The 13,432-nt window shown below is 39.8% G+C and overlaps 1 protein-coding gene across 2 annotated transcripts in view; it reads right to left on the bottom strand.

The window, feature by feature from the left end:
* Window positions 1-2,366: 2,366 nt before the first annotated feature.
* Window positions 2,367-13,432, bottom strand: part of RSF1 (remodeling and spacing factor 1) — a 67,347-nt gene continuing 56,281 nt past the window's right edge. Inside the window, exons 15-16 of one of the 2 annotated variants that reach the window (XM_058840529.1) lie at window positions 11,516-11,707; window positions 2,367-9,779 (exon numbers count right to left, since the gene is read on the bottom strand). In XM_058840529.1, the coding sequence (XP_058696512.1) occupies window positions 9,205-9,779; window positions 11,516-11,707 (767 nt within the window). In that variant the 3' untranslated portion in view covers window positions 2,367-9,204. The remainder of the gene's footprint in view (window positions 9,780-11,515; window positions 11,708-13,432) is intronic. The other variant, XM_058840531.1, reaches the window with a different exon arrangement.

Genomic DNA, 13,432 nt, shown 5'->3' with positions numbered 1-13,432 from the left:
CAAGTTGTTAGCTTGTCATGGATGTTAACATTCCTGTCGCCCTGAAAACTCAGCTTCTGAGCTTGCTAACATAGTTTCCTAAAGACTTTCCCAGGACAGTAACTGTAAACATAGACATGTGTACATTCTTTCTGTTACACGTCTTGTGATGGACATCTCTCATGGCCAGTGCAGTGAGAAAGTGTTATCCTGACCATCCAATCCCTGGCTGTGGTCAGGACCCTATAAATCCTGGAGGGAAAAATAAACCTCTCTCTTTCCTTCACCACACCTCGTCCTATGTCCGTGTGATCTATTCATCTTCAGCGGCAACACATTCCCTTTCATTAGTTTAAATTTACTTTTTAGGAGTCATTTACCTACCTGTGTGCAAACGTGGGTTCTCACAAACATGAACCAATTATTAACAACACTAGGTCTCGATCTTTCCTCTTCCTGGACTTTCCTAGCTATGGTCTTGGATAGCAAAGATCATAACATAACATGGTTCTCTTAGTCTGAGCTACTGACAATGGTTTGGAAAGCTGCTCAACCATGCCTACCCATTTTGGATTTTAATTATGCAAATAATAACACAAATAATTGTTACTCATACAAATCATCACCTAGACTGAAATGAAAACAAATTCCACAATGAAGTGAATATTTAAGCATGGCTGGAATAGCTTGAAAAAGACTGTAACAGAGGCAACATGAGATGAGGAAAAGGGAATTTCTCAACCATCTTCAAGTTTGCCACACCAAGAAAAGTGGTCAACTGGAAACAAAAATTTGCAGTTCATCCAAGAACACGGATCAGACTATGGCAGCTGGTGGGAAGAGATCCAAATACATGGAAATACCATTCACTACACTTACATTCCTGTTCATGTCCACCTCCTTAGCTAATGTGGCTAACACATCAGCCACAGAGAGTTCTCACCCCCTTTGTAGTTAACTCCAAATCACACAACAACTTTAGGTCATTATAAATTAAGATTTCTGTGTGGTTGGGGTTGAATTACCGCTGGTTGAAGCTGCTGCAGTGGAGTAGAACAGAGTTAATTTCTCTTCCTGCATGCAAATGCCAGTCTTTCTTCTGTGGCATATCACTCTTCCAAAAGAAAACGGGAAAAAGGACAGTTTAAGCCCAGGCAGGAAGTTAGTTTTGAGGATGAGACTTTAAAGGACGAGAAATCCGTCTCTTCCTTATTTACACAATCCAGACACTTCACACCAGAGTACTGAGTGCTGCACCTAAGAGAAGCTTAGAGGGGGAAGGCAGACATTTCCTCTAAGTTCAAATGGAACATGATGGCATTACCTGAAAACTTTTCTTCAGCTGTAGAGCTTTAAGAAGTGAGTTAGGATCCAGCCCCACACTGACGTCTGAACACTGGATGTCCAACAGTGATTTAATCAACCAGGGCCATGTTCAGAGGCAATGGAGAGCAGCAGGTACCTTCACAGGGTTGTCACCTTAGCACAGAGGGCAGGAGTCCGCATCCAGGGGAGCTTGTTTCTCTCCACAGCACTGCCTGCCATAAGGTGGCCAGTTCAGACTTAGATACCCTGAATCTGCTAAAAATGGAAGTGTAAAGTTCCGGCAGTTGATTTGGAGCAAGAGCATGGATTTCACAGCAATTTTTCACCACTACAGAAACACGCAGCAGTCTAACTTCAGCCACAGATACATTCAAAACAAAGACTGACAAGCTTCAGCAATTCAGAGAGAAGCCACTTTCTTCTTCGATTTTCTTTCTCCCTGACTTTCTCCTGGTAAAGTCCCAAAATATCATCCATTGCCATTGCCATGTGTCAGAACATCTGCTTCTTCAGTGTGTCTCTGCAGATTTCCATCTTTTCCCCCATTTTTTCCAGGTTTTACACATCTTAGCCTAAATAAATGAACATGGCTCCTCTGTCAGGAGCACCACGTGGACACCTCATGGCTGTCTGCTGGCTCAGCCTTCCTGGGTACAGTGCTGGCACACTGGTTTTTGTCAAGCGACTGCAACATCACTATGAGATGAGATATAAAAAGTATATAAAAGATGGAACATGCACAGAAAACCATCGTGACTGCAAAAACAAATCCATCAGGTCTTCCTCACCACTTGCCAGAGCTGCTCAAAGAAAGGAAGGGTCTGTCAGTTGAGCTGACATAACAAAACCAACATAAACCAGGAGTTGCCCATTCCCATAGCAGGCAGTGGCACCATCACAGGCTGGAACAATACACAGCAGGCATTACTCAGTGCTTGTTCTAAAACTAAAAAAGGTGTGTCCATGTATAATGCCCATTAAAAAGCACTTGTATCTGCAATACACATTCTACTTTATACATCAAGTTATTTCAATTTTTTTTATTATGACAATTTACATGTCATATTTATATGAAAGAAATGACAGTAGATATTATAACAAAACCATTATGAAAGAAAAGTTACACAATTAGGCCTACAAGCTATAAAATGGCTTCAGGCCCAGCTTATACACAAAGAGTTCTGACCAGACTGTAGTGAGAGACAACGCTGAACAATTCATTAACAAAAATATTGGCACCAGCCTTAACATTTTTTCTTACTTCATTTACAAGGAATACAGTATTTAAACAGTTGTGTACTGCAAATCTAAAAACATTAGCTGTTAATAAACTGCAGTTAACCCTTTGAGCACTATGCCACCATGATTTCCATTTAAAAAAGTTTTAACGCAGCATGTTTTACATGCACGTGATATTACCAGTAGGAGGGAAAAGACAGTGAAAGCACCACCCAATTTATGTGCAACAATAACACTTCCAGTTTTTTCAAGGTATCTCCCCCCCTTCCCACACACACAGTGTGTGTCCCCTGGGTCCTTTCCCTTTGATATTGTAGCAAGTCATGATTGAAGAGAAACTGAAAAAAACAAGGTTCAGGACTCAAAAAATGCAAGGATTAAACTCAACAAATAAAGAGCTCCACTTGTGCAACTTTACTGTGTTAATTGTTTCGAGAAAGAAAAGAAAATATGAGGCCAGCTGTGGAAACCATTTTTAAGGAACTCAAGGTGTCCTTGCAAACATACAAACAGCACACAGGAGCAAGACAAAACTGCATTTCATGTAAGTGTATCTTAAATTTTAGACCTATCTGGCAGATTAATTTCAGTTCTCAAAAGAATACTGGAGGGTAAGCATCCACATGGGACACTGAGAATCCCCAATGTCTGTCTCATGGACAGGATCTGTGTCTGAGGGAGAACTACCCTGCACCCAGGAATGGTGACATTATGCGTTTGGGTCAGTCCCATCGTCTCCTGGGTGCAGCAGGAGAACTGTGACACACAGGCAGGAACCAGCAACTGCACTGGCAAACACAACAGTTTAATGCAGTTAGGGGGAGGAGCATCCTTTGAGTGAATATAAGATAGGAATAAGGTACTGTACAAGATTTTAGAGTCCATATAACGAGTACAAAATAGAAAACTAAACAAGGCTTACAGCTTTATGATTTTGACTTCCTTTTCTACCACTACACCTTGAGTGGTAGATTAGTATCTATTACGGACTTTTATCTGTTCTAACTAACAAACAGTGCACTGGTTACTAGGTCTATCATATGTTTTTGTAGAAGGACTTTATCCCTGTAGAACCACTTCAGTTCTGACAGACTGATCCAAGTTCAGCTGTGTAGGATACAGTAAGAGGAACAAAAAAGAATGCAAATTGTGTGGACTCTGACTGTCATCCCTGGAGACAAACATTGTCATAATATTCTACAGACTGATCCCAATTTTTTCTACGTCCACATTGCACAGATGGAGGGACATTATTTATTCCCTCAAGGAAGGAGACATCAAGCACATTTTCCAGTTACTTCGAAATTCAGGATGAGAAAAGGAGGGTATCGGGATGATTCTCCTAAATGGAGACCTTCCTTTGGAAATCCACCCTTTAAAGAACAAGTAACAAGTAGTTTCTAGGCCTGTCCAAGACCTGTATTGCAAATGGCATGAGTTTGCATACACACTATTCCATTCCACTGCCCTCCATCCATTCCCCATCTCCCCCTGTTACTGGAACAAGCATCCAAACAGCAGGAGTGAGTGACTCTGTCTGCACCTGGGGAACCAGTGAGACTGACTATACACAAAGTGCTGCAAAGTGCACAAAGTAAACCAGCCGAACAAACGGAGCCGCGCCGTCGCTCAGCTCTCCTCAGCAACCTTTGGGGTTGTATGGAGCAACAGCAGATCTACTGTTAGGCACGTGTGCCCCTCTAACTGCAATGCTGTCCCCTCTCCTGCTCCTCAGCTCAGGTGTGGGGCACCAGCATTTACAAGATGATAGTCAAAAACCCAAGTTGTAAGACTTGCTTTCAATTGCAGTTGAATAGGAACACTTTACACCACAGCTCCAACTATAAAAACTCATCTACTTTAGAGTGTTTTATTCTTTCCTCCAGAAGCTCTACATTAAAAAAAAAAAAACCAACAAAACAAACAAACAAAAAAAAGGATCATTTCTGCTGGATTTTTTTTAACTTTCTGCCTTCCAAAATTTTAAGTGAGATACAGTCCCTATGCTGTAGGGAAGGGGAGGCAGAAGAGACTACCAGAAAATGTGATCTTGATCCTATAAATTGTTACTTAGACAATATCCTAAACACTTCTATGGAAGCTTTAAAAGTACTTAAGGACTTGAAAAATTCTGCTGCCTTATTTCGAGAGATTCCCATACCATATTCAATGCAATTTTTTTCCCAAAGTTACTGTTTTGTTTGAAGATTCTTGATCTTCTACATATATTTATATATATTTATTTTATCTACCCACCAAATCAGAAGCATACATCAAATGCAAATACATACCTAGTAGGGTACACACTGCACATCAGAACCACATTACAAGTCTGTGAACAGTAGTCACTGCACATGTATCAAACCCAATTTTCAAAGTCTATATTAAGCTTTTTTGAATTAGGTGATACAATTCTCTTTGTCAGACCAGTTCTGGGGGCAAGCATTACTGCCATGATTTATTTAAATCATTGTGTGCAAAGTGAATTTAAAAAAACAGAGGCCATAAAAATTCCTTGTTTACTTTTCATAAAGGAAGTTTGTAAAAACATGTGATTTGAAATCATTATTTGAAGGTTTAGACTAGAGCTTCCTACTGAAGAAAACTGAAAACCATGTCCTAAGCACCTGAAAACAGAGGTATAAAATGGACCCCCTGACAATGAAGGATTAAAATTATTAAACAGTCGTAGCATCTGGATACCAGTGTAGTTCAAATAATAGATGTGAAAAGAAATCAGAGCAAATGTACCACTACCATACAATTTTTCTTTTGTGAACATACATCTTTTGCTCCTCGAGCTTCTCAATTTAAGGTCTCTCATCAAGAGTTCAGACACAGCAATTAGAAAACAGAAGTGAACAGAAAAGTCCAACTAAGTAATTGGCTCCCATAATATGGAGAGTAACCGAGACACTTAATACAACAAAATCTTGAAGGTGACACTTCAAAAATGAGCTTTTTCGAAAAAAGAGTCTGTTGTTTCTCCTAAATGCTGCTAGACCAGAACAATCTTTTCATTCTAAAAAATAATCAGGAAGATGAAGTGATTTTATAATGCAATTCAGCATGTACAAAATGAAAGTATCAAAACGTTGATTGTTCAGCACTGACCTTACTAATGAAGGGTTGTTAAATGCGATGTCATTTTCTATCTTATATCAAGAATATGCTCACGTTTATCAGACTCAACAAACAGAAGACAGAGACTGTGGTGAAACCAACCCAGTTAATTCTATCCCCTTTCTGCTCAGATTAACACACCCCATTCATTACTGCAGAGTGGCCCTGCTTGTGTGTTTTTTTGTCGCCGAGTCACAGAAGGCCCACACAGGGAAGCAAACAGCCAGCATTTATCTTGGTGGCACAAAGAACATCCATTCCTCCACTTGATTTATATATTCTTCTTCCCAGCAGTGCTACTTAGACTACGTACAGAAATCAGCTTTCTTCCCAATATATATACAGAAGAGCTTGCAGGTAAAAAAAAGACAAAGCTTTTAGTGACAATCATTGTGGAATAAACAAGTTTGCTGAATAAATGCTCTGCATGCTCAGCCAGTAGCTTGTTCTCATTAAAATCAATCCCAGGTCTGTTTCCCATTTCCCATATGGTTTGAGCTTTAAGCCCAAAGCTACACCTGAAGATCACTATTCAAAGACACCTAACTTCTGATCTCACACGGAGCACAGAAGGGCACAAGACTGTAAGGACACCAGGAAGACATTTTCACTCTGGAATTACATAGACATATTGTAACAGCATGAGCCCTGTGTGATAGCTGGCCTCTTGTCAAAAAACGTCATCTTCCCAAATAGGAGATGGTATGTTTTCCACCAAGCAGAAAGCCTTAAAAATGACATAAATACCAAGTTTTAAAATGGTATTACTTTTCAGATAATTTTTTGCAGTTTTTTCTTGCACACCATTCCCACTGATCTAAGGAAGAACTCTAGATCCTGTGGGATGAAGACATATCAGATACCAAGGGTGACTTCTTAGAAGACAGAAAAGTTGCTTTTAAGAAGAGACTTATAGAAAGTACAATTTGGTAACAACTGGCCATTTTTGAAACATGACACTTCTGATGCAAGCTTCAATGCTCCTATTTTGCTTCCCAGTCTTTCCTGCTTTTACATTGCTCTAACTCAGTACTCAATTTTTTTCATGATTGGTATATCCAGAATTGCAACTTTTTTAATTTCTTACATACACAAGTACATTCCCACTAAGTATTTAGCTTTTGTAGTTGACTCTACAAGCAAGAATGTTTGATCAGATACTAAAAGGTTCCATCAGACAGCAAAAGAAAATATGGCACTGCCAAAACAAATGAGGAATCATTGATTACACAAAATTGATGGATGTGAACCAGTTTGCACTGCAAGTATTAAAAATGCTCAACAGATACTACCATGGACACATGGAAGCCTTATGTTCTTCTTCTAACACACAAGTATATTAGAATTTAGAAGCACTACATTTACACATCACCTAGGCGAAGAAAAGCACTAGAGTAGCTTACAACGCTACATATGCTTTTAAGAACTCATTTTAAGGTTCTGTGGCTCTTCACTACCCCCTTTTAATCATTTAACTGTTAATTGTTAACATCAGTAAGGTAGGAAAACGTTTAATCTTTGATGAAATCAAACTGCCATGTAGAGAGTGATTTCTCTTTGTTTTTAATCACAAGCTTGCTTAGCACATCAGATAATGAGCAAGTTCCATCTTTTTGCATCTTTCTGATCCTAGTTTTATAGCATGATAGGTGCACTGCTGGAACCCAAACAAGTAAGAGTCACGGAGTGGTTCTGACTGACCTTGTGGAAGAAGAGGTGGGGAAATAAAACCAAGACTTTAGAAGGCCAGAAGGTAAGTAAATTTTGGATCTAGGTTTTCTAGAGTGGTATTTAGTAAAGGCCTAATGCTGGTTTTATTGCAAGAAAACAGAAGTGCTTAATGACTGACTAGTAAATACAATGTAATGGAAGGGAATCAGGTGGGGCAAGAAAGGAGAACTCACTCCTCAGTGGCAGCAGCAGTTTTGGTGCATCCATTGCCGGCAATGGACATAAACACCAGTCAAAAATCCAAATCTCAGAGCAAAAGGATTAATAGCTGTGACCTTTTAGGATTTCAATGTTTGGCAGATCTGTTTGAACTGTCTGTGTCCTACAACATGTACAAATGCTACAGCCTGCATCTTAATCAGAGCAAAGAGAAAACGGAATGCTCTTGATGTGCCCCATGTTGATTTGGTGGGGTTTTTATTCCTCCATTGTCTTTTTTTTCCCCCTTGAATAAAAGCTTCATATCATTTCATTCCTGCTCAAAAGTTGATGAGATGTCTTGGAGTCAAGCGTTTTCTCTCAGAAACTCTGCCTTCTTGAAATCAGTTGGTCACATGACAGTTATTAAACTGTATTTTTAAGAAAATTCTAATGGCCAAAGGCCAACAACTACATTCAAAACCTGCTGATACATCCAGGCAGATAAGTAAAACCAAAACAAAACCACACACAAATCCCAAACAGGAAACCTCCAAAAGGAAAACTGTTCCATTTGTTTACTTCAATTTGAAGTAGATATTAAGGGCATGAATGGACCAGTCATGATTTATTTGAAAATCCCTCCATCCTCTTATGCACTGTCATTCTGTGGTCAATGCCGTTTGTACAAACACATTTTGTTCAGAGTACTCCGACTGGTGATGAAATTCACGTGGCCGGGCAGCGACCGCAGGGTTCTTTTGTCTGTAAAAGTTCGCAGTGCTTACAGACTTACTTGACATCCAGCTTACAGACTTACTTGACATCAATATGTCCTCCCACTAGACACTGTGCATTGAAGGCCATCTGATGAACTGTGCATGAGATAACTTTAGAAATTCATGGCTAGAATGTTTTGACTGTCAAAAACTTCATTACAGTACACTTCACTGTACAAACACTTTAAAGGATGTTTATTAGGAAAGTCTGCAAGTCATAATGAATAGCAGAGTTCTTGTTTATGGTACCTTCTTGGCCTCTAATAATTCTGTTTGCCTCCAGTATTAAAATCAAACTGCTTCCATGAAGGTGATTACTAAAATGAGCTATGGTATGTTAACCTACAACTCACAAAATGCGACAGTACAGACATTAATTTTGCTTTCAACTGTCTGTTAAGTTGTAATCTAAGTTGTGAACATTTAAATATAATATATATCTCATATGAAAAAGCTAAAGCACAAGTGCTTCTGCACCACCCCCCTCCCGTCCCCCCACCCCTTGAGCCAAACCCACCCCAGTTCCGGTTTGGGCCCTGACTGATTTGGAATGCTTTCTTAGGCCACCCATTTCCACAAATTTGTATGCACTCAGGAAATATAAAGTCAAAAATATACAAATCTCTTGTTGTTATAAGGTTTTTGTGAGTGAAATTACCCAGGACCATGGACTTGGAAGGAGAAGGGGGGTAAGAGAGGGAATTTACAGCAATTCATCTTCAAAGTTCAAAACTGGTCACTTCACAGAAAGACTGCAGGACTGGTGAAATTCTTGCTTCTAGAAAGTGATACTGTAGTGGAGAAATTTCTAGGAAAAATAAAACAGCTTTTAATAACTGGCCCGCTGGTATGAGCTACCGTGGAATAAATTAGCACAAAAATGGAAGTCTTATAACTGTTCACTGTTACAGACGTAATCAACAAGGTCAGTCACTCTCAAAAGTTCATCTTCATCTTCCTCTGGCCCTACCGCTTCCTGCCCGCTCCCTGTCCCATTGGGTGCCAGGCTGGCGCTGGCTGTGCTGTCCTTGGGGGCCTGGGTCTTCTCGCTTGGCTTGCCAATCAAGTTCTCAATGGTTTTCCCTGGGCTCTGTCCATTGGTGGAAGGCAAGTCCACCAGGCTGTAGTCCAAAGGGCTTTCTACTTTCCCTACATTATCAAAGTCATCTTCATCATCACTCTCTATCCGGTAGCAGTGCTTCTTGGGGTTTTCTTGGGGGGCTTGTGCTGCTGGCAGCTTATCTGCAGGAGCGGGGGTTTCTGCATCGTTGTTCGCATTTTCACACGCATCTTCCTCGTCGGTCTCAATTCGATTCAGGCGTTTGCGGACAGGCTTCCCTTCTTCCTCCTCATCCTCTCCTTCTTCCTCAGAATAGTCATCTGTACTTCGCCGACGTTTTCGAATCAATCGCTTTGACTCCTTTGTGGATTCATCATCTTCAGAGTTCTTAGATGCGTAGCTCTCTGGAAGAAGCAGCAGACTTAGAGCCATTAGCAAATCTCAGTGCAACATTTATTTTTCATCTTTCACATACATCAACAAGACAGTTCTCTGAGCACACACATTTCTGTCTCCTTCCCCAGGTTCCCCAGCCAAGCCAAAAGGCTTGCCTTCTTTTTACTTTTTAAATAAACTTCTAATGTAGCAAGTATCAACAATTTATGGATATTCTGTTTCCAAGCTGAGGAGACTTTGGAAGTAGGTGTGTTCTCGCCTGAAACTGTTAACTCCATCCTGGGAATACCGCACAACTGCATGCCTCATCTCTATACCCTAAAGTATGTGCTTTATTTGCACTCTGACAGGAACTCAGAACCCAAACAGTGGCTACTCTGTCATGTATCTACACACACACACAAAGCTGTACTATACCCTGCCACCCCCAAATTATATACAACTTCTTCTAAAGTCAAGGAATGCTGCCTGTCACCTGAGGTTTGCTGCTCTTTAATGGGAAGCTTGTTGTTTTGGCGAACTGGGATACTGCCTACACACTGACAGCCTTCACACTGATCTTTGATAGCTGTGATGAGAAAAGATGGAAACTGAAAAATCAAACAGCAAACATAATTTGGTGTCTCTTTGTGATTCCCATTAGAAATCATGGAAAGTTTAATTTAAAAGGGTATTATTTAATGAAGGTTCAAGTTGATAGAGACTGTCAGTGTTCCTCTATTTTTAAAATAATTACAATTCCAGTAACACTGTTACATGTTTTATGATACACTGTGGGAACTACAGGAGATCGCTGGAAAGGTTCTAAATTGTGCTGATTTTAATACATGGAAAGACAGTACTAAAAATACCCAGGGAAATGGGATTTTATGAAGTAAAGACAATGTCAATCAGGGAATTGTCACTAGTACTGGCAAAAAAAAGTCACCACAGAGCCTGAGAACAGGCCATATTGAAGATCATGTTTTTGAGATACTACAGACTTGCATCACATACTTCTTCCCTTCACCTAGAGGATACTCTACCACCCTGTAATCTCAGGACAGCCCTTCCAAAACTGAGGCACTCAGGCTGTCACGGACAGATCATTTTCTGAGGAAGCCTGGTATCCATTGCAACCTGCACCACCCAGCATTTGGAAAGGCAGACCTAAGGTCTGATAAGCACAACCCAAACAGCCACAACCCACAACCCAAAACAGCCAAAGTCAGTGGCTGGTTTTGCAAAAGCTAATTAAATAGCTAAATCATAAAGCACACCAATCACTCATGGTGTGCCTGACATTACTAAAAGAGGCTTCCTCTGCACTTGGCACAGCTTCTTAAACAGGAAATTAAATAAGTCTGAAGTACCAACACAAACACAGTCAGGGTACCAAATGCAATGCCCTTCCTCTTACATAAGGGAATCTTTAGAGGCTTGGGGGATGCAGCTTTGTGACCTCCTAAAAGAAAAGTGGTGAAACAGTTGCATTAGTGCCAATTTTGGAATCCAAACACTCTGTGTCAGGCACAGTAAATTCAGGCCTGGAAATCAGGATTAGGGGCAATGATAAATTTGAGAAGTGACTCAATGCATCATAAAGTACCAGTGGGCTGTTTCAGAAGGAAAGGGTTTCTGAGAAACATCAAGGAACTCTAGAAAGACAATTCTCTGAAATCTTGGAATTATATAACTTTCCCTTCGTGCTGATGCTGACATACACCTGGCTCCTGGAAATGCTGGACTGGACTGTTTATTGTACCTTCACTATCTGAAGTGGAGAGCCTGCGTTTATGAACTCTTCTCAACTCCTTCCCATATCGGACACTTTTCTGTGAGCCTTCACTTTCTGAATCTTCCTTATAATTAACTTGTCTCTTCTGATTCCGTCTTGATCTTCTCCTCCTAGTTTCCAGGTAATCATCGTCACTGTAATCTGTGTAATCACCACTCTCTGTATGGAACAAAACAGTGAAGTGCATTATTCCACCAAAGCAAAACTGCCTCACAAAAAATTTAGGTAAAGTTTCCTAATTCAGATAGTTTCCATACAGTGTTTTTGTTGCCTTATCTCTATTGGTGTCAAAGACATCTCTGCAAATCCTGACAGTGAAAACAACCTTACTGAATTGGAGTTGATGCTGCACTTTACCAGTGTCTCAGGTGAGTCTGTTCTGCTTTTAAAATTTAAATAAATTGTACTTCACTAGAAGACTTATAAGAACAGGTAGATGAAAAATGACTGACAAGATGAAACTCCAAGACCTGAGTTATGTAAGTTAACAACAAAAATCAGTTTCATTCAATTGTGGGTTTGCTTAAAACAGAAACCATACAGAAGAAACTTACCATCAATCACAGTTCTTCCTGCACTAGTCTGCTGCAGCTAATGTCTTCAAAAATTAAATTAATTTACATCAGTTGAAAACAGCCTCAACCCAACTTCAGCTGCTTTTCACTGTGCTATGCCAGAACAATTATTCCAAGATACATTTCTATAAAAGTCACACACTAAGTTAGTGATTGACATGAGTCACAGATCTAAGTGCCATCCTCTTTACTTCCTAAAATATTAGGCAAAGAAACAGAGCAAGTCAGCAAGAACAACCAGCTTCAGAAAGGAATTCCATCTCTGGAGACTGAAAAGAAAGCCTATTGCAGGGCACCTGATTTCCTTAGCTCAAATCAAGCTTAAAGCAGGATCCTGCTTTAAGCAGGATCATATATAGGACAATAATGAGGGTAAGAGAAAAAGAGAAACACACAGTTAAGATTATACTTTTAAATATATATGGAATGATACTGGAATCAGTTGATTTTATCACAGATGTTTGTCCACCAGCAAACAAGCAGTTGCTCTTGTGCATTTCAGAACAGATAAGCAATCTCTTTAGACTTCTGCCATTACCTTCATTGATATGAGCTTATGAGGACAGGAAGACAACAATCATTCTAATCACCCACATAGTTGTCTTCATCTGTCCATGCATGAACCACCTTTCTTATGGAAATCAATACTTCAAAGCAACTTACTCCAACATGTTCATCATCTGTATTCTAGACAGACAGATAAAACACTGGAAAGTTAACACACACTGCAGTAAGTTAACACTCCAATATAGTCAGAACCTTAAATTCACAGTAAGAGTAAGAAAAAATGAGTGCTCATTTACATGGCACTTTGTGTCTCAAATGAAGCAGAAAGGAGAAGGACAGTCTTCAGAGCAAGATGCCGATCTCATTAAAAGGTTTATGTAGTGGACAGGTACTATTCTCACACTTCAAACCATACCAACAGAAAATCAAGTAGTTGAAGGACAAGTAGAATAAAGTGAATTATTAGGTTCTTCTGTGATGCAAGAGTTCTCTGTTACTAAAGATTTTAAGGATCATTTCAGAAGAGAGAGATTTAAGGTGTTTTTCTTTGCTTTCAAGCCTCCCAGAAAACACAGAATGCCATACAGCTGAGGTTTTCTTCCGTAAAAGTGAAAGAAAATGTTTCTCTTAGAATCTTTTTCATAAGTGTGTTCAGAAGGTCCTCCACTAGCTATAAAGAAGCACACTTTTGTCTCCATCCTCTTTCCTATAATCATGTGCTAAACAGGAGAGGTACAGAGGTAGCTGCAACTAGCCACAACGGTGGCCTCTAAAATCATAGCACAAGAATTTATTTAAATAC

This window comes from Poecile atricapillus, chromosome 1 (assembly GCF_030490865.1).
Source record: "Poecile atricapillus isolate bPoeAtr1 chromosome 1, bPoeAtr1.hap1, whole genome shotgun sequence".
Taxonomy (NCBI): domain Eukaryota; kingdom Metazoa; phylum Chordata; class Aves; order Passeriformes; family Paridae; genus Poecile; species Poecile atricapillus.
The sequence above is the reverse complement of the archived record's forward strand: the minus strand, read 5'-3'. Positions and strand labels throughout refer to the sequence as shown.